The 24,473-nt window shown below is 40.6% G+C and overlaps 3 protein-coding genes across 4 annotated transcripts; 2 read left to right on the top strand and 1 right to left on the bottom strand.

Moving 5' to 3' along the window:
- The first annotated feature begins 262 nt into the window (after positions 1 to 262).
- dnal1 (dynein, axonemal, light chain 1) lies at positions 263 to 6,466 on the top strand. 2 transcript variants are annotated; one of them, XM_034576647.1, is made up of 8 exons: positions 263 to 407; positions 1,901 to 1,939; positions 2,577 to 2,686; positions 3,063 to 3,118; positions 3,219 to 3,274; positions 3,465 to 3,591; positions 4,318 to 4,458; positions 5,533 to 6,464. In XM_034576647.1, exons 1-8 carry the CDS (start codon positions 405 to 407, stop codon positions 5,580 to 5,582), a joined length of 582 nt encoding a protein of 193 aa, XP_034432538.1. In that variant the 5' UTR covers positions 263 to 404; the 3' UTR covers positions 5,583 to 6,464. The 2 variants fall into 2 exon arrangements, with proteins under 2 accessions (XP_034432538.1, XP_034432537.1); XM_034576646.1 differs by lacking the exon at positions 263 to 407 and adding an exon at positions 915 to 1,191 and having other exon boundaries at positions 5,533 to 6,466.
- A 162-nt stretch (positions 6,467 to 6,628) lies between these two features.
- tedc1 (tubulin epsilon and delta complex 1) lies at positions 6,629 to 13,166 on the top strand. Its single transcript, XM_034576605.1, has 9 exons — positions 6,629 to 7,246; positions 7,565 to 7,649; positions 8,845 to 9,065; positions 9,173 to 9,310; positions 9,704 to 9,772; positions 10,560 to 10,646; positions 10,914 to 11,045; positions 12,535 to 12,898; positions 12,939 to 13,166. Exons 1-8 carry the CDS (start codon positions 7,103 to 7,105, stop codon positions 12,868 to 12,870), a joined length of 1,212 nt encoding a protein of 403 aa, XP_034432496.1. The 5' UTR covers positions 6,629 to 7,102; the 3' UTR covers positions 12,871 to 12,898; positions 12,939 to 13,166.
- Positions 13,167 to 17,176: 4,010 nt separating this feature from the next.
- pth2 (parathyroid hormone 2) lies at positions 17,177 to 22,073 on the bottom strand. The gene is made up of 4 exons (XM_034576652.1): positions 21,166 to 22,073; positions 19,588 to 19,701; positions 19,108 to 19,287; positions 17,177 to 17,738 (listed from the first exon to the last, which is right to left on the bottom strand). Exons 2-4 carry the CDS (start codon positions 19,698 to 19,700, stop codon positions 17,561 to 17,563), a joined length of 471 nt encoding a protein of 156 aa, XP_034432543.1. The 5' UTR covers position 19,701; positions 21,166 to 22,073; the 3' UTR covers positions 17,177 to 17,560.
- Between the last annotated feature and the right edge of the window lie 2,400 nt (positions 22,074 to 24,473).

Below are 24,473 nucleotides of genomic sequence, written 5' to 3'. Positions count from 1 at the left end.
GACAGATATTTGTTGCCTAAAAGACAGATACAGGTATATTAGGGTTGATGTTTGTTTTTGTCTTTGCATGGACATTCTAATGGGTCAATGGCATGCTTTAGTATCGTCTGCATTTCCCTACATCCTATTTATGACATTTCCACTTCAGCTTGTGGTTCTGCTGCACGGCCTGTGGTTTTCACATCAGTGGGTGGGAGAGAGAGTCACATTAAACAGAGCTCAGACACCATTTTATCTCAATACCAGTGACGGATGTTCCACAGCACAGTCACATCTCCTCCATCTGTAATTAACTGTCTTTTCTAAATTGGGTCAGACCCAGGCACGTTGGCACTGCGCACGCGCACGCCGCCGCCTCTCCGGCTCGTCAGTGCCATAGCAACCAGAGCAGGCGTCAGCTCAACATGGTGAGTGTTCGTGTTGTCGATCATTGCGTCGGTGTTATTTGGTGTTTCTGCGGTAAATATGATGTCCGACCTAATGCAGAGGCTTCGCGTGTGAGAGGCTCAGTTCAACGGGGCTGTCGCTGTGAGTTAGTATCAGCTAACCTTAATTAGCCGGTTAGCTAACCATACTTGTCAGTGAATGTAGCGTTGAATGGGAGGCTAGCATTGCCTCTGACCTGGGTGCCTGTGTGCACCATGGGGGTTTCAGTCATTTCTAAATCCTGGATGGAGTGAACTAGTAGGACTGGAGACTCACTCAGAACGAAGAGTGAAGCAGCTAAATAGAAAGCGACAGTGAGGACAGTTCGTGTTCTGAGCCTGTAGTGAAGTAGAAGGACGTGTGTTTACTCTAACGCTGGCTGGTCCGCGGATAAGGATCTGCTGTTTACTCATCACAGTAACTCAGCCTCTTCCTGTGTCTTGCAACCCTTTGATGCACAAGCTGTGCAAACCCCTTCATGCATGGCTGGGTGTTTCTTTGCTTTTATTCTTTTTTAGCTTATTCTTCCTTCTTCATTTAGGAGAAGGCTCCATTGATGACATAGAAGATGAGTCTCTTATGCCATCAAAGGAGCCTTCTTTATTAATGAGAGCTGGATTCAAAGACACACCCACAACTCCAGCTTGATCCTGTGGAACAAGTCTTGGTCCTTATCATCAGAGATTACAGAATCAAAACCCAGGAATTGTCTCCTCATTTTCCTCATCCTGTTCTTCATACAGCATCTTTATTAACATGGCAGCCGTGAGTCTGAAATGATTGCGACCAGCCATAGTAACACTCTGGATAAAGAAAATCAAAAGCATATTGTCAAATGCACATCAATCAGTCTATTAAGTTTATCCTCTCTGGCTCATGCTCTAGCTATGGTTAGCTAGCCAGAAAGGAAGCTAAGCTAGCTAACAGCTCGTTAGTATTGTACATATTTCTCTTTCTCACTAGTAATGGTATTTAAAATGAGACTTACATGCATCAGATGTGCAAAAAACAGCTGTGTGAAATAAATGGTAGGTGTTACCTAGTGAACACAGACTGTAGGGGTCATTTTTGACCCATGTGTGTAAAAGTGATGTAGAAATACAACATGTCTTGTTTATAAAGTAAGAAAGGAAAAAGGAAATAATGATTTGTAGTCATCAAAAACAAGATATTTAATCAATTAATTTTTTTAAATATAGCAAAGAAACATCCAGCCATGCATGGAATAACACAGGAAATGATTACAGGTCATTTTTGACCCATGTTGTGCATTAGAAGGATATTTATACAAACATTTATAGGAAAAATTTAAATAAGGATTTGTGATGATCAAAAAACAAGTTAAATGGGGAATAACTGAAATACTGAATGATGAAATTCATTCACTGCAAAGATATAGAAAATAAAAACTGAGCCGGGTCACTTTTGACCGATGTTGTGTATCAAAGGGTTAATGTCATGTTGATGTCTCCAGGCCAAAGCAACGACTGTGAAAGAAGCACTGGCCAAATGGGTGAGTGACAAACACACACAGCTACAAAAACACAGACTGAATACCATCAGACATTAACATGCTGTAACACATTTACAGTATTATTTAACATGCATGCTGTAACACATTTATTTAACAGACAGTAGCACATATATTTATATTCATCATACTGAAACACATTTACAGTACTATTTATTATTGCAGTATGTGACAGGGAATTTTTTACTTATACACCTTTTAATACCTTTAATATTGTGTGTGACAAGATGTCTTATCTAAACTTGGTTTATCTAAATCAAAATTTTTATAATACTGAAAAGCTTCTATTGTACTTCAAGCCATTTGGTTTGACTATCTGCACGTTAGAGCAAGAACCTTCTCTGTATACAGATCCATGTTGTAATACACTCATATATACAAGAACAACTGATTCAGCCATTTTTCATCATATGTATTTCATCACTAGATTTATTTCATATTTGTGTTCAAGTCCGTATACTCCAAGCTCAATGTTTAGTTGCGTAATTGTAACATGCTTGTTGTAATGGTATTCTCTCTCTCTCTCTCTCTCTCTCTCTCTCTCTCTCTCTCTCTCTCTCTCTCTCTCTCTCTCTCTCTCTTTGTGTATGTGTGTGTGTGTGTGTGTGTGTGTGTACAGGAGGAACAGTCAGGGGAGAAAGCATGCGATGCCATAGCAATAAAGCTGTATGGTCAGGTTCCTGCTATAGAGAAGATTGATGCTTCTCTCTCCACACTCACCAACTGCGAGTGAGTCCAGCAGTAATACGACAACAACTTAGTTTGATGTGTTTAGTGTGCTCTACAGGACGGAAGCAGTAGCACATTTGCATTTGCCAAATAAATATGCCCATTTAATGAGTGAACCAAACTTCATCCATGCAAATCTGATAACAGTCTAATCAAATGATGATTTCATGTTCAGTACACCATCTCTATTCCCAAAGAAAGTGTAAATGTGCATATCTCAGTGCATGAACTGTATATTGAGTTTTGTTTTTTTACTGTAGATCAGTCAAGAGGAAGCAAATAAACAACAAATTTGTCAAAACGGCTTTAGTCACTAAATTCAGCCATACATCACCTTTGAAAAACTGAGAATTTATCTGTATGCTATCCCACACAGAAAACTGTCTCTGTCCACAAACTGCATTGAGAAAATAACCAACCTCAATGGCCTGAGTGAGTACTGACTTTATAAACACACAAATTCACAAACACAAACTCTGTTCATGCATGGTAATGCAGTGTTGTAATCGGGTATTTTATTGTTTCCCTTCAGAGAAGCTGAGAATATTGTCATTAGGAAGAAATAACATAAAGGCACTAAATGGGCTGGTAAGTTACTGTTTTACTGTTTCATTATTTCCCTCTTTTACTTGTTTCCTCTTATTTCGGTTTTCATTTCTTTCTTGTCACTGTTTATTTCACTTTTTCTCACTTAAAGGAGTTTGAGAAATGGTTACACATGCTAAATAGATACTTTGAATGTACATCCATTGTGTGTCTGTGCTGTGTGTGCACGCAGGAGGCAGTGGGAGACACATTGGAAGAGTTGTGGATCTCCTATAACTTGATAGAGAAACTGAAGGGAATCCAGTGCATGAAGAAGCTGAAAATCCTCTACATATCCAACAATCTGGTGAAGGAATGGGGTAAGCTACATTCAGAAATACAGGAGGTGGAGTGGGTCCTCCATTAACAGGAGGGTCACTGGTTTGATTCCCAGCTCCTGCAGTGCATGTCTCAAAGTGTCTTTGAGCATGACACTGAATCCCAAATTTCTCCCAATGACTGAGCCGTTTGTGTTTAAATGGGTTAAAAAAGTGTCACTTGTGATTTAGAAAGCACAATAAAATTACAGTTCATTTCCCAATTACAGTTTGAAATTAGAAACAGACAAAGGTAATTAGATTGAAAAATTACTTTATTTTTCGTATGTATTTTTGGGACTGATTTGCCTTTTATTTGATAGGCTAGAGTGTCAAGTGTAAAAGGGGGGCAGAGAGAGAATGGGGGGTGACACGCAGCAAAGGGCTACAAGCCAGAATCAAACCCGGGCTGATGCAGTTTTAAGATTAAGTATCCTGTTCCATAATTTTGAAACTTTTCTTCTTTCCTAAAAGAGAATAAATAAGTCAGATGTCAGCCTTTCATTCCTTCCACTGTCTGAAGATGTAATCTTAGACCCTTTAAATCTGGAAGCACAAAACTCTTTATATTGTGTTGGGAGGAAAATTCTTATCAAAATTGAAGGTGTCACACAATGCAAAATGCTTAATTCAGAGCAGGAAAGGTTTTTCAATTTAAGAGTAACCTTATTTTTTTTAAGTTTGCACTCTTCAATTAGATAATGATGATGTCTTTTCTGTTTCATGTAGGAGAGTTTTTGAGGCTAGCTGAACTACCGTGCCTCGAAGACATGGTGTTTGTTGGAAATCCCCTGGAGGAGAAGTATTCAACCGAGGGAACTTGGATGGAGGAAGCTTCTAAAAGGCTGCCCAACCTGAAGAAACTAGATGGTACAGTCAACTCCTCATATTCTATATTCTTACTACATCCCAGATGACAGGAAAATAACTTAACCAATAACTAACCAGTCCACTAGATTCCAGGGTATGATGCATAAGACTGTAATCATTTCTAAATGATTTTTTTATAGTTTTATCAATTAAAATGAATTGCCGGCAGCAAAAAATCAGGCAGCAGCTGATGTCTTATGCAGAAGATTTTAATGTAGACTTGATGCATCATGGAGACCAGAAGGTGGAACAATATACAAACGCTAACAGAGGAACATGAGCAATTGTCACCCCCCAGTCTGAAGATGTCTCCCACAGCATCTCCATATATCTTCCTCTACTTGCGTCACCCATTCCAACAGCACATCCATGAATGGCTAGAATTGCTGTCACTCTCTATGTTACATGTAGGTGTTCACATCCTATTGGATAGTTAAGCCTAAAGTATGCATAACTAAATCACATTGTGTCTTTATGTCTTGCCACTGGTGAAATACACAAAAGAGGGGAAGTTGGTGAGAGTTGAAGTTGGTGTCTCTCTGTCTGGCACATCTGAGTTAGATATGAAAGTCCCTCAACGTACACACTACAATGTACTGTTGGTTGGTCCTTTATCTTTAACCTGACCTTGGGTACTGCTTAGAGAGAGAAGGGAGTATCTGTCGAATTTAGACAGGCACTATTCTCCTAATGATGTACAGATATACTGTAATATACACATATACATAATATATAGTGTCATACACAGTAATGTGTGAGGATGGTCAAAAATTCCTCAAAATAGCCTAGAGAGTTTTTTTGTCAAGGCATAGAGGGTCAGCTGAACATGAAAAAAATGTTTAATCTGTCAACAGAAAAACGTACAGTTGAAGTTTCCAATACTAAATGAAAATGAAAGGATATTAACTTGGTTTAAATGGGGAAGATCTTTGAAGGAAAGTTATTTTGAAACCATGTTGGAAAAATTGAAACCATTCTGCTGTTCCAGGAGAATAAAGACCTGTAAGTCTTACTAAAATTGCAAAATAGATTAAAATTATTTTCTTTGAAAATCTCTTCTCATGTTCTTTCAAGGAACCCCAGTCATCAAACAGGAGGAGGATGAAGGAGAGGAAGAAAGCTGAGAAGAATGACTATCTCCAAAGTTACAACCTCCTAAGAGTCTTCCCTTTGTTTGTTTTTATGGTTTGTCATTGCTGTTCTTTACATACAATATGATTCTTACAACAGCAAAACTGTTGAAGACCAACAAGCACAAAAACAACCTACAAATACACAGAATGTGTATCATTGAATAAAACTATTAAACTAACAATTCTTCAGGCCTTGAGGGTTTGGTACCAGAAAGGGGTGATTAAGAAATGAAAAGCACATTTCTTAATGCTATTTACAACATTAGCGTTATGATTTAATTTTTTACTAATCCTTCAAAATATGAAGAATTTCGAAACTAATACTAATATTTCATAGTGTCCGTGATTTTATATGCCTGTACACTTATAGACAGTAGTAAATCAGAGTATAGCACACAGATTTGTGAGAAGAGACATTTGTGTGGACCAAATGTTGACCAGATATTACTATTAACTCCGTGCTGCTGGAGCTTCTCTAGCCTAATAGGAGTTGGCTGTAAATACCTGACACTGTTCTCACTCCATAGAAAAGGCCAGTTACATATACAGCTTAGCTGGATCATTGTTCTTCATTTACATGTCATTTTGTATCAACTACATTGTTTTCTTTTCTCTTGTTCTGTCCTTGGGTCTCATGAAAGGCTCTTTTTTAAATGAAAGTTACTATTATTATTATTGTTATTATTATTATAAATGTGATTGTATTCTGCTCTAACATGAGCATGCATTGTAATAACAAATGATGTTTATTATTTTGAAGGGGTTTTAAATTATTATATTAGACATTACGTTTCTACTTACAGTTGTGAGATGTTTATGATTTTAAATGACTGATATTTTAAATAAATGCTTTTTATGCAACATAGGGTCTTCTCAGTCTCACTTGAAACATTAATCGTATTAATCTGTTAATATGTAATAGCATTTAAAGGATATAACAATTTTGTTTGTCAAAATAGACAGCTTTGTCTGTATTTTGTAATTAATACTGCCAGTTATTCATATTTAATTTAGTTTTTTGACACAACTTATATACAAAATACATTAAAGAAATATTAAGGAAGAAACCAGTAATGGCTTCTTTGAAAACCACACTCAAATGTAACCAAAATAAATACAACATTTGTAAATTTTTAGTTAAGGTTTATATTGGTACAAAAATAAAATCTGGACACAAATTAGTATAGTTGAAAAATAAGAGGGAAGAATATATGCTTTAAAAACAATACTTACAAGTTGGATGTGGTTTTAAGACTTGTCGTCCAATGAAAAGTAAGTCCCACCCATCTCTTTCTGAATAACCTTCATGATTGGCTAATATAAAAGTCAGTTTCTTTCGCTGTCCTGGCAACGTTCTCCTACACGGAAGTTGTCATCGGCGCGAAAGACTAACATCTGAAGCTCAAAGCGGAAGAAAACAAGTGTCAGTTACCGGACTTAGTCCACAGCTGAGGGGATGGAACCCACCTGTGTGTCTGTAGTGTGTCTGTAGTGTGTCTGTGTCGGTGGTCATGCAGCGGAGTAAAGCGTCTGTGAGTGTGGAGGTGAAGCAGGTGATCGCAGCTCTGTGCAGACTGCTGGCGGCCACCGGGCTGGACTCGGTCCCAGCACCTGAGACCTTCAGACGGGCCAAATTCAGTGGTGGACCCGAGGTGGTACGTTTCTGTTTCTGTTGTCACTGCTGGGATAACTATTCCTCTTATACTGTACCTCTAAGGACAATTTAAAGATACTCTTCCACAATTAGGAGAGAGTTATTCTACTTTTGACTAAACTACATTTCTACTAGCAACTACTAGTTATTCTGCAGAAAATAATTTTAAATTCAAAAATATATAATCACTTTATATGCAACAAACTGTACACACATTTATATAATGTTATGTTATAGCCAAAGTCGTGATAATAGACTGGTATAGTATGGATGTCTTCCTGATCCACTAGTCATAGTTAATTCTGCTGATGATTTCTAGGAAGGTCAGTTTTGGAAGCTCCTCGCCACCATCCTCCAGAGAACTGGTGTTGTGTCCTCTGAAGACAGCTCACAGCTAAGAGGAGGTCAGTAACATTTTGTTAGTCTATTATTAACACTATTTGTCCTGGACTGAAGTGATATCCATGTCATCTGGATTGGTTCAGTTTGAAAACACAGTTTGTTTGTCCAAACTCTTTATTGACCCGTGTTAAGTGAAATTAACATGACATGTGATTTATTATATACAATTTATTAATATGATTGAATGGAAATTGTAACCATATTAACATGTGAAATGACCAAACTCATACTCCGAACATTGAGATGTGTTCTTCAGACAAAATGTAAAACCAAATCTGATGTGGCTAGAGGAAGCCGAAGGCCACTTCGTCTTGATGTTACAACTACTCAGTCATGGAAACCATACCCAAGGAAATAGTTCAGCCAGCATTAACAAGTCAGACACATGGGTTTTAAACTCAGAACACGTAGATTTACTTACACATGTTTCTAAAATAAAGATTAAGCATTTTGATATTAAGTTTAAAATAAATACAATTAAGAGCTTTGCAGAGAGGGTCGATTAGAGGGGTGGGATGCACCAGTTGTGTATTTTCAAAGTAATGCCTGCTCTGGCTTGCATTTACAGGATAACCAGCCCTAGCTTTAAGACAAGAGGGACTTACCAGGCTTTTTTGACCAACCTTGATGTAATTATCTTTATCTGTAGAAAAAATATATATACATCAAATTTTATTTGTATAGCCCATATTCACAAATCACAATTTGTCTCCTAGGGCTTTAACAAGGTGTGACATCCTCTGTCCTTCAACAAGAGTAAGGAAAAACTAATAAAATCCCTTTGAACAGGGTAAAAAGAATGCAGAAACCTCAGAGAGAGCCACATGTGAGGGATCCCTCATATGGGATTATTGTCAGTAATTGTAGAGTATCTGAGTAGAAATATTATATATCAATCAATCTTGTTGTAATCATAGTCCATGGTCAGGAGCCACCACGATCATCAAGATCGGATGCCACCATAGGCCACAATCAAGATCCACTGCCGCCATCAGGATCCACCATCAGCTGCCACCTCGATCGTGGTCCACCACCACTATCAGATTCATGAATTTTCCTGTTCGGACTTTGTGACACTAAATAGAACAGTGCAGAGACGAATGCAGTGCTGCTCCCTAATCTCAACTGAGAAGCAATTGAGTGAAACTAGTTAGAGTGACTTGCTGAGTTACAGTATGTGTTTTCCTCTGTGTATAGACTCGGAGCACAGGAAGCTGGTGGCTGCAGGCCTCTGGCAGACTGGTTACCATGCTGACTGGATGTGTGGGAGGGAGGCGGGAGAAGATGAGGAGGGGAAAAGTTTGTCCAGCAGAGATCTTCTACTGGCACTGGGCTGGCTGCTAGCTAAAGGAACACTAGAGAAACTGCTGACACAGAGAGTCCAGCAACTGGACAAAACCCTTCTCACATCTCTACCTGTAAGCAGAACTGTACTGTAACACCATCATAGTATATCTGTAAACCTAAGTCTGTATTTACACATTTTTATACTTTTATATCCCAAATCTCCACCTCTGTGTGTTAGGTGAATACTCAGGTCTCTCATGAGCTCCAGTTAGACTTGACCTCCCTGCGGAGACTTCAGTGGCTCGTTGGCTATCTGAGACACCAGAGGCGGATCCTTCTGTCCATGATAGAAGAGCGAGCCCAGTTACTTCATGCTGTGAGAAAATCCTCTTTTCCAAGTTACTGCCCCTTTTTTTTTCAAGCAAAACATTGTTCAGATCATCACATTACCCACAGTCACAAACAATAGCCAATGTGCATTCAAGACCTTTTGACCTCAGTAACTTCAACTTCCTATATGACAGAATTACCTCATTAACAGTCTTCTGTTAGTGAATTCCTTTGGCCACATTTCTATCCAAGTTCTTTCATTCATAAAATCAAAAAAGTCATATTGACTCTCTCTTTTCAGGATAATGTTATATTGTGTGTTCGCAGTCCATAAGTCTTTACAATAAAGGGAATAAGCACCAAACCAAACAGTGTGGGCTTTAAAGGGTTAGTTATAATATCTATTAATGGTACTGATCTAAAACTCTTAATTTCTCAGGTTTTTTCTGCCGGCCTCCCCTCAGCTGTATCTTCCTCCTCCGATTACAGTTCTACAGCACTGAAGGATGTAAGTGTGGTTTGTTTGTTGTGAAAAGATTTATAACTAATACTATGCTCTTCCTTTAAATTGATTTATAGTCAGATACCTAAATATATATATACGTGTGTACTTATTTTCCTTGAATTTACTTGTGTTTGGTATTTGTAATTGTGTATTTATTAAAACTAGTCCACGTAATATGTTTGAATAAATATCTGTCAGGTGACCAGAGCTTACTATTTAAAGCTATGGTTGCTAATCGTGAAAAAGATAGCTAGGACAGGCAACACTTTGAAAACATGCACATGGTGCATTCAGGGACCGTGGGAAATGCTAACTAGCTTAGCCGCTTCCTGTGGACTTTTATGAATTTAACATTTGTACAGTGACTTAGAGGAGATTTCCAAATATCGCGATATTTGTTTGAGGCCATATCGCCCAGCCCTAGATACATCCCCCCCCCTCTGCATCAGCCCTCTTGTTAAGCCAACTTTTTGGTGATTCCCTCGCTAATTTCTGGCTCTCGCCTTTGCCTCAGAATTGTCCAGCCAGTAACTTACAGCTGTACAACTAAATATTAATGTAGATATTAAAATGTTATTCTATTAAAGGTGATTTTGTTATGTTACTCTTACTAGTTGCAAGCTAATATTGTTTTTTGAGTGATTTCTTTTTATTATTAAACAATATGTTGATTTTCACGGCCATGAGTGAAAATCAACATTTTGTTCAATAATATAAAGAATTCACTTTTTCAAGCAGGTGTCTTTTAAAAGTGTCGTACTGTGTATCATAAGGTGTGTATTTCTTCTAGGACTGCGTTTGTATGAGGCATCTCTGTGACCTCCTGGAAACATACCTGAACTGGAAACAGGTGGAGAAAGTCTTTTGGACCTGGATGGTGAGTTAGACACATCAACAAAGGAAAACAAGAGCAGAACTCAACACAGCAGTGGTTTTCTGACTTTGTGCATCGATTGGACAAAAAAATAGGTGATCATAGAAAATTCAACATCAGCACTAAGTGATTGGTTCACTGTCATGTTTTCTCTCATCACCCAGGCATAACCAGTTTCTCCACACAGTGTCCTACCATATGGTAGCCCCGCGTGCCAGGAAATGTGATGCTAAGCTTGTGTGTGTGTGTGTGTGCGTGTGTTATGTGCAGGACAGTGTGGTGGACTGCCATCTGACAGAACCCGTTGTTAAGACGTCTGTACATACACCCCATGTGTGTCACCACAAAGACCAGGAACGAGTGGAATTGGACGACATGCTATCGAGACTGCCCACAGCACAGGTGTGAAACATGCACATACAGACACAAGCTGTTCATTCCTACACAGATCATTAGCTAATGCTTTTGAACAGATCCTTGCTGAACACAGTTGCTGCTGAAAGTGAAAGCCTATTAAAGATACACACACAACTAGGGTGGGCAGGCATTGCCGTTTCTCAGATGCTCTGGTGTCATGATTGTCTACACAGGAAGGCTTTGCTTGCTAGCATCCTCCATTTTCAGAGCAAAACCACATAGTATTACTGTCGTACTTTACCTGTAGTTCAAGAGGGCATGCAATACTTCTAACTGCTTCAGACGGTCTGATGCTCTTCTAGATTGTATATTTAGAAAGGAACAAACTTTTCTCCCACGTTCGAATGAATGTTCGAATTTCAAGTGACAACAGTATGTTGTATCTAATAAGGCATATTCAGTCTGAAGTAAGTGAAACCTGTAAAACTAAGGTATCTGTGTTTTAAAAAAGATTCCACAATATTTTGGGAAACACGCCTGGTTTACTTTCCATGTCTCTGTGTTAAGTAGCTCTGGCCTAGTTTAGCAAAAAGAATGCAAAAGGACGGAAATATATATGTATACAGGGATCCAGACTTACTAAGGCTACTAGTTAGAGAGCGCTTAGTGCACTATGGCTGAGTTGGGGAATCTAGATATCGTTTTGGATTTTCTGGAGCAGTGGTGTTATGATTATGCAGCGGCAGGACATCGCTAAAACAACGAACGTAGCTGAAAACATGAATATATTATGTTCAGTCTCTGCATCGATGCAGAGTCGCCCACGTCTGCATTGCGATGCATCTAAGAACCTGGAAATGTCCACACCTCTACTACCCTGCCTCCAAATCTCCTGCACAGAGCTGAGCACTAGAGCTGTGGACATGTCTCTTAGATGCATCGTGACGCGGACGTGAACTATGCTGAATAATAATAACATCGCTGCTTCAGGATCAGGCCAGACGCTCATTAAAGGTCCGGTCGTCCTGTGTCAGAGTCTCTTTCGAAGTCTGCGTCCTCCTCACTCCTCAGCTGACTTGGCTCACTTTACACTTCAACAATAAACACTATCACTGATCACAAGTTATTAGGACACGCACAGTGCCGATGTTTACTTTGTGTTTCTTTGATTTACTTAGGGTTCATGAGACACATGATTAAACCTGCTACACAACACGCTACTCACAGATTAGTGAGAAGAAAATGTTTTAACTTCATTGTTGCGGGAACAAAGGGGCCCACCCCCTTTTATCCAGAAACATAAATGTGAATTCAGCCGTTTTGTATAGAGATGATGAGGATGAAAGGGATTTGTTCGCAGAGCAGTAGTAGTAAGAACATATTAACGAATCACAGATCTGTGCGTCAAATGTTCATACGCACGGTTTAAGCACAGATTTGTGCGTTCACACTGTTTGTGTTTGTGTTATAATGTACAATGTTATAATCATATAATGATAGTTGTGTGCTCCTACGCTGTGTAATGTTTGTCCAGAAAGGACCGCGGAGGTGTAGAGAGGAAACTGAGGACAGAGGAGGAGAGAGGTTGCAGAATGGACTGGACACCTCCTCTCTCTTATGTCGCCCCTCGCAGGCCTACAGAGTCAGGCTCCAGGTTGAGAGGCCGCTCAGCGACCACATCTCCACAGCCGAGAGGCTCCACGACAGCACCAAGGCTCCCGACACGTTCCCAGCATCTCAGGCTGCACAGCTGCTTCTTAAGACGGAGGCTCTGCTGCTGGAGCGGAGGGACAGGCAGAGACTGGCCAACAGGATGCAGCTGCAGGAAATGATTGGTGAACTGGAGGGACTGGTGTTGATACCACCATAGACTTTTAGTTTTCATCGAATGAGTAGATTTTGCAATCGTAAATGAGACACTCTTGACAAATTGACAAGGACCTGTCTATGAGATATGATTTTCAGTAATGATCATTTTCTTTTGGTGCTGCAATCTTGTGCTGGAGATGATCCAGGGAATAGTTCCACATTATCATGAACCAGCTGATCAACTTATCAGATAAATACACATCAGTGTAATCTGACCTTCCTAAAAAGACAGATTATCTTTGAATAAACATTGTTTTGTACGTTGGTAGTGAAACTTCGTGAAAATTTGCTAACATGGATTTATGGCAGCTAGCAGGGGATCATCCAGATGTTTTGGCTTCCCTTTTGGAGAGATGTCATGTCATCCATCTTTCTATTGTAATTGGAGGAAACAGCTGGCCTGGCTCTGTCCAAGATTGAAACAATATGGCCACAAAAACTTCTGAAGGTCACTAAATCTCATGTATCTCAATTGTTTAATAAAACAGGAATGTAAATGTCAAAGTTTTTTAGTGGGAGTATATATGGATGCACAGGTTTTGTTATAGCCATCCCAAAATAAAAGACCTGAGTTTTACAGTGATAATAGTGAGTTTTAAGGATATTGGCAGGTGTTTTAATCTGCTTAAAGGTTAGGTCCAGTCTAGGTTAGACCAATTGATAAATGTGATCTTGGCATCAATCTTCTCATCTCACTCTCGATTATGATCTGTGGATCGCGTATCAGAGATCGTAATGGTGGATCCAGTATGGCGGATTCTGCATCGTATGGCGGCTGAACGTGATAATAATGGCGGATCCTGTATGGTGTTGGCATCTGATAATGGTGGTGGACCACGACCGAAGTGGCAGCTGATGGTGGATCCTGATGGCAGCAGTGGACAATGACTGTGGACTATAGTGGCATCCGATCTTGATGGTGGATCATGATCGTGGTGGCTGTTGACCATAGACTATGATTGCAACAGGACTGCTTGATATATAATATTTCTCCTCAGATACTCGACCATTACTGACAATAATCCACCAATTCATTGACCTTCAGTTATGCTTCAAAATGTTTAACCATTATCAATGCTGCTAAAACCTTTATCTTGATGTTCTCCTTTACACTTGAAATCTATTGCACTTCTGTCCGTCCTGGGAGAGGGATCCCTCACATGTGGCTCTCTCTGAGGTTTCTACCTTCTTTTTACCCTGTTAAAAGGGTTTTTTAGTAGTTTTTCCTTACTCTTGTTGAGGGTTAAGGGCAGAGGATGCCACACCTTGTTAGAGCCCTATGAGACAAATTGTGATTTGTGAATATGGGCTATACAAATAAAATTTGATTGATTGATTGACTCAGAAAGAACAGAAACGTAACATTTACAGTAAGTTAAGTTTAAGCCTAAATGATATCTTCCTACGAAGTGTGTTCAAAGACCCTTGGACACACCATTGTGTGGCTACGTCCCCAACTTAGTCACTTCCAGTGGGTATTTAGGCTTAAAACACAGTGTAAATGACCGAGTCGAATATGATTGTCAGGGCTTCTAGACACCTGGATGACACTACACGAGCAGTATGGAGGCATGTTGTGTTTTTTCTCTTGTTTTATTACGTCTGAAGAAGGACTCACCATTGACTTCAAAAGTATCTGATTCTGCTCCAACAAAGTTTACCCCTGAAACTCCAGAAGTGTTTTGTGGACTCAAACACTTCACCCACCTTTCCATCGGCATAATGGTGTGTAGATAATGAGTGAATTTCCATTTTTCGGTGAACTATCCCTAACTAGCCCAGCACTGAAAAAACTTGAGTCCACGCCCACCTGTTGTGGGCCTCACCTCGGTCTCACCTTGAGTATAAATTGGGCTGAAACGGGAGATTCGCTCCCTTTTCTCTTCAACCAGCCTAGACCAAGTCAACGCGATGTCATCCTGCGGATCCAGAGTTTGCCCGGCCTGCCAGACGAGGCCCATCATGCCCTTCGACCTGCGCGGCCTCTGTGAGTCTTGCCTGGGACCGGAGTACGCCGGCGACGCGCTTACCCTCCAAGCAGTGTACCCCTACTGCCAGCTCCCCGCCGCCCATGCGTCACTCCGCGGGTCGCTTCTTGTTCTCCCCCTCCCGTCGGAGTGGCCGGAGCTTGCTAACGATGTGCTTGACGCACGCCCTGGGGTGTCCATCTCATCCACCACTTCCCTACCGACCGTAGGTTCTCTTCTCCGTGTGCTGCCGGGGGTTATTGCGAAGGCTGCCACCTCCAAGAACCTGCCTGTTCCTCCGGCACAGGCTCCCGCTTCGGCCCGACGCCACCCTGTCTGGCCCCGCTTCCCTGCCATCAAAGCCTACCAGTCCGCAGCGGCAGCGGAGCCAGGGAAGCTGAAGGCGCCGGTCTCTGCCTACGCTCCCATCACTAAGGTGGAGGACTTTTCGGAGCATGGCTTCCCTCCCGTACCCCCCCTGGAACCCTGCCTGTCTGCGATGTTTGGGTTCAGTGTCAACCCGCTCGGAGGACGGCGACCTACTCCACTCTCCGCCAGGGACCAGATGATAACGACACTTTCAGACCAGTCTCACCAGTGCGCTGTGCAGGCATCGGCAGCGGCGAACAACATTGCTTTACTAGCATCCTATTTGTCCAAGCTGGCCATCGAGCCTGAGGTCCTGACGCCCGAACGGGCAGAGGAACTCTGTCACGCCACCAGCACAATCCTCACCCTGTGCACATCTGTCGCCGTCGCCACCTCACGCATCGCAGCATGGCAGACGATGATCCACCGGCAGGTCTGGCTGGGTGTCTTTCCACTGCCCAATGATTTAAAGAAGGAGCTCCTGAATGCCCCCATCAGTCCGGACGGGCTGTTCGGGCCCCGCCACCAGTCTGCGGTCGACTATATGACGTCAGAGGAGGCAGAAAGGATCAGAATGCACATGGCCCGGTCCCGACCTTCCACGCGCCCTCAACGCTATGACGATCACCAGCGCAGGTACCGCCGGGGTCACCGACAGAGGCAGAGACGTCCAGATGCGGCAGCGCCTCGCCCACCTGCTCCTCCTGCTCCTCCTGCTCCTCCTGCCTCTCTCCCAGCTGCACAGCAGGCACCAAGATGGGGGAACTGAAACCGCCGCGTGGCCTGGTCCTGGCCCAAACCCTCCCCAGGAGCCACCGAGGAAGCAGGGCGGAGACAATGACGGGTTTGGGAGGGGTGTTGTATGTGAAACCAGTGTTTTTGTTATGTTACCTGTTTTGAAATAAAACACAAACATCTTCCACAGAAGAGCAGTACATCCTCTAAACAGTCTGTCCCTGAGTCTGCTGACTCTGCCGCAACTGTTACACCCACCCCCCCACACTGTGTGAGCCGGCCGCCGGTAACCTCTCGGTTAACAGGCAGCGCGGACTCACGGCACTAAGTCAGTACATCTCCTCTGACACACAAACAGTGTGTCCCTCCACACACACACTTCTTTTAACAACAAGTGTGATCATGAGCCCACGAGAGCCAGTGTTACGCCTCCTGTGGTCAACGCACACAAGCGCGGGCAGAGGAGCCCCCCCCCCCCCCCCCCCCCCCCACTCCTCGGGGTGTGAGTCTGACCTCCCTTCACAGTCACGTTTATTAGCCGTCTCCTCGTAAACGGCGATTTCTTGATTTCTTGATTCTTGATTCTTGATTTCTTGATTCCTCCGATCATTACGCACCGTCTTCCCGGCTTCTTCCGACTGTGAACCCGTGCGTAATGCTCTCTCCGGTGGCGGCCGCTCATCCCTTTCGGTCCGAGCCCCCCCATGGGTTGTTCCGGAGAGAGCTAAGGCCGCATCTACCAGAGCGTCTTACACATCCAAATGGTCCACTTTGCAGCGCTGTGTGTGTAGAGAAGAACCTGGACCCCACTGCGTGCCCTCTGCATCTCATTCTTTCTTTCCTCCAGCTACTGATGGATAGGAATTTGGCTTTCAGCACAGTTAAGTCTTACGCTGCTGCTATTTCTTCCTGTCACGAGGGTTTCGTGACAGATCAGTGTTCAGTCACCAGCTGAAGAAACGTTTCCTGAGAGGCGTAAGAAGAGACAGGCCGGTGTCACGTTCATTAGCCCCTTAGTGGGATTTAGCACTGGTTTTACGCGCACTGGTAAAAGCCCCTTTTGATCCATTTGATCAGGTTCCGCCTAAGTTTCTGTCAGTCAAAAAAGCTCTGCTGTTGGCTCTGACATCTGCAAAGAGAGTCAGTGATTTGCCTGCTCTGTCTGTGGCTGGTTATGCTTGTGGTACTGTACAGACTCAGTAAGGCATGGACTACATCGAGCTTCGCCTTTAACCCACTAGCAGTGGCCTTATAGGGCGAAGCCTATACTCATAGAATCTGGAGTTACAATACGTAACTAACGTTTTGAGTCAAACACAAGCTACAAGCATCAAAAACATTATTTACATCTTTATTCGTTAAATTGAATAACATCAACTTATTTTCACATTTCTGAAGCGTTCATTTAGCAATAAATAACTTTACAACGAAAAGAACCTAAGCAATGATAATGCATCGGGTTTCTTTGACTTTAAATGTGTCCCGTCCCTTAATGGCTGGTATGTTGACTGACCGACCAATCACCCAGAGACGTGGTGTATCCCTTTTAAAAGGCATTTTGCCAGTGTACAGTTCAGACAGTTGTTTTTTTCTTTTTTAAGAGCTGTAAGGACTGAATGATCATGAAGAATTAACCACCAGTAGTTTCTGCATGTAGGAGTTGAGCCACTTCTGTCTCTCCATGGAGGTGAGGAGCTTGCTCTTCTCTCTGAAGGCAGCATCATCAGCAACCACCATGTTCCTCTTCACCATCCTGGCTCCCTGAGATGACCATTCAGCAGGCCACACCTTTCCCATCCTGTCACTACACAGATACATGACCAGGAGAATAGTGACCAGCAGGTATCACACAAATAAATTACCTCCAGAAAATATTCAGACCATTTCACTTTTTGGATACCTTATTTTCTTTCTTTTTTAGAAATTAAAAAATAAATTGTGCTCAATAACCCATTATTACAAACTAAACAAACCTCGTTAAAACTAAAACAAAAACCTAACCTTTTTAGAAGTATTTCCATTTTCATTTACAAGAGCAACCCAAACTGTTTAATGCAGAATTCCAAACTGCTGTTTGGTGAGACATAACTACTACTTGATTGGAGTCCAACTGTGGCTAATTGGACATAGTTTACAAAGGAAAAGGCCTGTATAAGGTCCCACAATCCAACTTTTTCCCAGCAGACATTTTCAACATGAAACAGTAATTAAAACAGATTACTAATCACATTAATAAAGATTCTTTTGTATTTAGGTAAGAGTCTGCTGGAACACAATGTCCTCGCTAATTGGGGAAATGTTTGGAGCCAGGACCCCTTCTACAGTCGGCTGTCCAGTTAAACTGTGTAAACCAGTAACACGGGCCTTGCTTCAAGGAGACAAAGAGACCAATGGTCAGTCTGACCCACACTAGTTGGTCATGTTTGGACTATAAGAAAATGGACTCTTTAAAATGAACCATCAAGAAAAGTAGTTAGACACTCTGGGAAATGTGAAATTTGATTTCTTATTGAAAGTTAGATGAGAGCATTGTGTTACCATGCTCATGTATGTGTATGGAGCTCGGGACATGGTTAACTTAGTGTAGCATCAAGAAAACGCAGGGAAACAAGTGTGTACTTTGTGACTTGTAAAGTTCACTGATGATCATGTGAAGTCTGAAGCATTCAAGAGTTACACATTTGAGTTGTTTTAGAAAAGTGCAAGTAGGTGTTTTGTTATTGTATTTCAAAGAAATTCTAAATTTACTTGAGTATTAACAGATGCAAATTTCAGATCAGTCGAAAGGTGAAATTAAAACAAAATAGCAATGAGAACATCACATATCGAAATAATGGATATGTCACTAATATATATTGTAATTTATTATAATATTTTGAATTTTTGTAATTATTTTTTTAGTGTGAACCTACAGTTTTAGTTTCATGACATAATAGATGTAAATGTCAGCACAAGAGTTTACAGACAGCTATATGAACAGGAGACTATACCAATCCCATGAATAGAGTTGTGTACTGATCAGCCACATCAGTAAAACAAGTTATGTGTTGTTTCAGGTCGCAGATGATCACAGTTTTTTTGTTTTTGACCAGTTGTTCATTAGTATCAATGTATGAGCATTATTTTATCATTGCTAACAGTGGTATTTGCCCTCACTATTCAGTTACCCTGCCTCCGTCCTCTCTGGGTCAAAGAGCCACGCCTCCTTCACCAGTCCTGCCTTGCTGTCAGCTGCTGCTCGGAGGCTGGGCGCTGACAACATCTGAATGCTCCAGTCACGGAGAGAGATGGAAGGGTACAGGACGTCCCGGTCAGGTCGTTTCGTTTCCTCTGAATCCTCAGCACTTCTGGAATCAGATATAATGACACTGACTCATTTATGGGATGGTGCAAGTGCAGCAAAGAAAGTGCCATTTTAGTTGAATGCTGTAGAAAGTTTAACGTGCTTAATTCACATTCTGTATGTTCCATTGTATTAGAAATATATAGATAAGTACTTCACAGAAAGACGAAAATAAATAAGAAAAGTTTTTGACTTTCATTCATGTATGCTGACGTATTACTATTAGTTACTTCTTTAATCTTTTAGTTCAGCACTAGTTACTCAGAACCAATTACAGCTACAGTTTGATCTAGTGAGTAACAACCTGAGAGGTAGTCCAGGCTGAGGGAAGCCGGATGTCACCAAGGTCATACCCAAAATGCAAAGCAACAGGAAGGACATGCGGCATAGAGCGGCCTCTGATGGGGCTTCAGACATCCTAAAAAAGAAAGACAATTAGTAAATGTAATATTAACATCCTCTGAGCTGTGTCTTCATAATAAAGTGATTCTAAACACATACATAAGCTGCTGGTTTGACAGTTGTTTATGTTCGGCCAACTTGAGTTTTGCTGTTCCAACCTATAAGTAAAAATAATCAATTTATTATTTATATTGTAAATTTTCCAGTACCTTGAGTAGCCCATTTCCCTGAGTCTTTCACTCTGAATATTCTAGTCTGAATGGAAAAACTGAATAGAAATAGTTGAGTGTATTTTGTCTTATTTCATTTAATTCAAGTCAAACTGTGACATGATGAGTGTGCTGTATATTTAATTATTAAGTCTAGATATGGATTACAAACCTTTTTTAATCACAAATGAATAATAACAACTTAACCAAAAATAGACGATTTCTCATGCTGAAATGATGGATATGTCACTAACATATATTCTAATTAGTTCTGTTGTTTCAAATGTTTTACTGTGAAGCATGATTATTGATAAAGAACATGGTGCTGTTAAGTTTCTTTTTATGAAAATGAACAAAATGTTAACGGGTCAAAGAAAAAAAAAGATTTCAAAAATAATATAATAATACTTGCATAACATCACTTGCACAGTGTTCTTACATGTGTTGTTCCTTCTGTGACATGAGAGAATTAGTAAAAAAAAATGTCATACTCTTGACAAACAACTTTTTATTCGTCCTAAATGATAAATCAGATTCTCTTGAGGTGAAATGTGTCAATCAGTTCTATATGTCAGGACCTCTTAATTTTCCAAAATAAAGTTTCTTTTTTGCAGTGATAAAATAAACCAGCAAAATGTTATTCTCCAAACAAGCAAAGTAACAAAGAGTTTTTCAACCTTGGGACTGATACACATACAATTATATTCAAATACGAGTTAGTTTCTAAACATATTATATTTGACACATTAACAGTATAGAGTCAGAAATCATAAAAAGATGTCGTCACATCTGTTTTCCACTCGATGCTTTTGAAAAAAAGACGCCATCAGGTTGCTCATCTATCTTTTGGACCTAAATGGGCCAGAAATGTTCATCCGGCCCTAACGACCCACAATATGAACGCTGCTCCTAGACGCTCAGGTTTGTTTCTGATTTGTTTAAACATTTTTAAGAACCAGCAACAGATTTCGTAAAGACATTGTGTTCCAATACAGAGCCTGAAATGACCAACAACTGTTGAAGGTCTATAATTTATACATTAAGTTCATGCTTAACTGGAACCATACTCTAGCATTCATCATCACAGAAAGAACATTTTTAGTCTTCTGTATGTCTTCTACAAAATCTTACATATCTTCTTGAGTCACTCCAAATAAACAATTTACGGACAGTCCAACATGCCTGAAGTAAAATTGGCTTCTTGGCAAGCTGTTGCTTGTACAGATTTGTATACAGTTTGTCCATATGCAGAGAGCGTGCTGGTGTCTTACCTTATCTTCTCGGATGAACGCGTTGATCTGTTTGTAAATTGTTTGCACCAGCGATCAGCCAATCTGAGTTGAACTTCAGAGGTTAGAGGTCAGCCGTCATCCAAACCCAGAACCACCAACTAAGGAAGAAACCAACCACAACAGCAGGAATTACTCTCTCCAGCCAGGTACTTTATTTTTTTGTGGCTCCCTTTGCACCATTTATTTCTAATTTCTGAACTTTGGATAGAAGACAATCTTCTCGATCTTTTTTCAGTTGCTGCTGTGTTGTATGTACATCCACAGTGGTTATAAAAAACATCCAGTTCCTCACCTTACCCACTTATATACCCTGGACTGCAGTGTGTTAGCCCCCATCCCCCAAACCCACCCACACATATATACAAGCTCACACACCCCTCACCAGATCAGACAAACTTTGAGTTTGCATTTGAGTGTGCGAGAGGAAAACCTTCGAGGAAGCGTTGTTAGCTTGTTAGTGTCCCGTTTCAGAGACTCTTGGTCATTGTGCTGTGGTAGAGTCCAGCAGCTTATTACTGAAAATCATTATTGTGTGTGTGTGTGTGTGTGTGTGTGTGCGTGCGTGCGTGCGTGCGTGCGTGCGTGCGTGCGTGCGTGCGTGCGTGCGTGCGTGCGTGCGTGCGTGTGTATGTTCATTCATTACCTGTGTGAGCTCTCGGGACTATAATCCACTTTGTCTGCGCAGAACACAAATATCAATACAGATTCAGGAAGACATAATCTCAATGTATGAAGCATTAAAATATATAATGTATGAAAAGTTAATTTATGATCTTGGTAGGGAAATGGGACATGGGCGGGAAAAAAAGAACATGTCAAATGTTGGCGTGGATCTGTACAAAGGTGCAGATCCAGGAATTTGTATCACTTTCTTTGGCATGACGAGAGTGTGTTTCTTCTTTTTCTGAGGTTTTACCAATTTCCCAGGGAATAGTTTATGGATCTGAATGAAAAAAATCTGGCATATTTAATGGACTATTAATGAGTGTGTACTAGTTAGGGGACAGTGGAAACACGACACTGATGTATTGTCACATTTTAATTTGGATTTTGCGTTTTATGCATCCAGTTGCTTATTTTTGTTTGTGTCACTCTCCTGTTTGTTCTGGTTTGGTCTTCATCGACCTCTTCGAAAAATGGCTGCTGAATCCTCCACTGTATCCTCCAGCTATTTACCAACTTCTGCTGTGCTTTGTCTTCTGTTTGGTTTGGAGCAGGTGGTGTACACCCCCCCCCCCCCCTCCCCAGTAATACTTACAGCCAAATGTACATATGGTTGTAAATTAAATACAGTCAATAGTATCTTTGTTTTTCTAAAGTTAAATTGATCATTGTGAACTCTGATTATTTTTAAATGTCTAAATAGGTTTGAGTCAAATATATTTTTACTAATTGGTTTGATTGAAACATGCACTCGCCAACATAGGCCTATTAAGGAAGAATATGATGAGGGAAAATAATTCAAGTTATGGGGAGATAAAGACCCCTTAAAACCTTATAAAATATAAGCCAGTAATGACAAAGACAAGTTTTCTCTTTTCAATCACCATATTTTAGCAAAATCTTTTGGTTTCGATTTTTACAATTTGGTATCGTTAAAAGAAAAAATGAGCTATTAGCAGATGATGTTCGCTACATCCCCGAATGAAAAGACACTGGAGTAGTATATTTGGATCTCATATGTTTGTTATTTGGTTCGTATGTTTGTTTTTTAGCAAAACTGTACATCAACTCTACTGGACAGATTACCATGTAACTTGGTGGAAGGATGCGATATTAGCCAGGGAAGAACCCTTTGAATATTGGTGAAGATCCAGATTAGGATCTAGATAGGGCCTTTTCCCAGATTTCCGAGTGAATTTGAAAAAAAAGCATGTTTAGGGAACTGATATCTATGAGTGTGTGGAATTTTGTGCAACTTGAATAAATTTAAGTGCACTATTGTCGTTTTCTGAACTTCTATCTGCAGTGTACACCAGAGATAATGAAATCCTTGGTGAGTAGAAGTCACACTGAGTGACTTTGTTTTTCGACTGAATGATGTGACCCTGAGAAGATGGCCGCTGCAGACTGTGGCATCATGTTATCGGTTGTCTGTCCACCTCACCCATTCTCATCACATCATACCTCAGGGACGCCTCAATGGAATTTCTCCAAATTTGAAACGTTCACTTGGACTTAACACACATGTATGCAGCCGTCACCTTTTGTGTAAGGCATACACAGTGAGGGTTTTGACTTTTTCCTGCTTAATGTTCCCATCTATTACAGATCACGCCCTGTAATTTTGTAAAGCTAAAACGCCCATGCGGATGTTCAATTAAATCACGAAGGACCACAGGGAATATTTCGTCCTCCTTTGTGATTGTGAGGAGGAAATGCCTGTAAAATGGTGCAGCAGGATTCAACAGTGTTTTATTTTGTAAAGGACCTTTACATTCAACACTACAATTTTATAAAGATATATTCAAAGCAGTTTTGAGCAGCTCTTCAGGGCGTCTCCATTCTAAGTTACACCTATACAATGCTCTGATTGGCTCGGTTGTTTTAACAGTGGGGGGGAACAGCAGTCAGTGAACACAACAGATCTGTTTGATTAGATATCTGTGATTTTGTTTTGACACCAGGGGCCTGTACTATGGGAGATCAACATAACCAGGATATGTTTTCATTATCTGGCTTCACTTAACCTAGTATGTGCCGTACTGATGAGCTGTACCATGAAGCTGTTCATCCTCTGTGTCAGTTCACTTGCATTTCTTATCCAGCTACTAGCATGTTGACGTGGCAGAGGAGGAGTCATTAGTAATGTTATAGTTAACCATGAATAAAGTTCTTAATATAATATTAAAATAAATGCTGACACCTGCTGGTCAGGTCGGTAAAAGCGACAAACAAAACTCACAAATGTGAAACGGTAATGATCATCATATGACAATGAAATAGCAGATCTGGATTTCTATCTTTAAAATATAAGGTAAAATGTAAATAAACAGAGGAATTTTATTAAGGTTATTACTAACAATATTTATTTTACCATAATGTTCATTTATAATCATGGAAATATTGAATAGTGAGTGCATGATTTTATTAAGGACATACGAGTTTTTATTTCTCATGTTATTTTGATCTGAAGTGATAGAATAAAACAGTAATAGCATTAACATTGTCAGGTATTATTTCTTAAAATGTATCCTCTGAAGTAAGACAGGGCTGCAGAGTAAAAACATCCTCGAGAAAACAATTTTTAAAAATGTTCTCTTGCTTCTCTGTGGCAGATTGACACT

Source organism: Hippoglossus hippoglossus, chromosome 22 (genome assembly GCF_009819705.1).
Source record: "Hippoglossus hippoglossus isolate fHipHip1 chromosome 22, fHipHip1.pri, whole genome shotgun sequence".
Taxonomy (NCBI): domain Eukaryota; kingdom Metazoa; phylum Chordata; class Actinopteri; order Pleuronectiformes; family Pleuronectidae; genus Hippoglossus; species Hippoglossus hippoglossus.
This window is presented reverse-complemented; position numbering and strand designations above follow the sequence as displayed.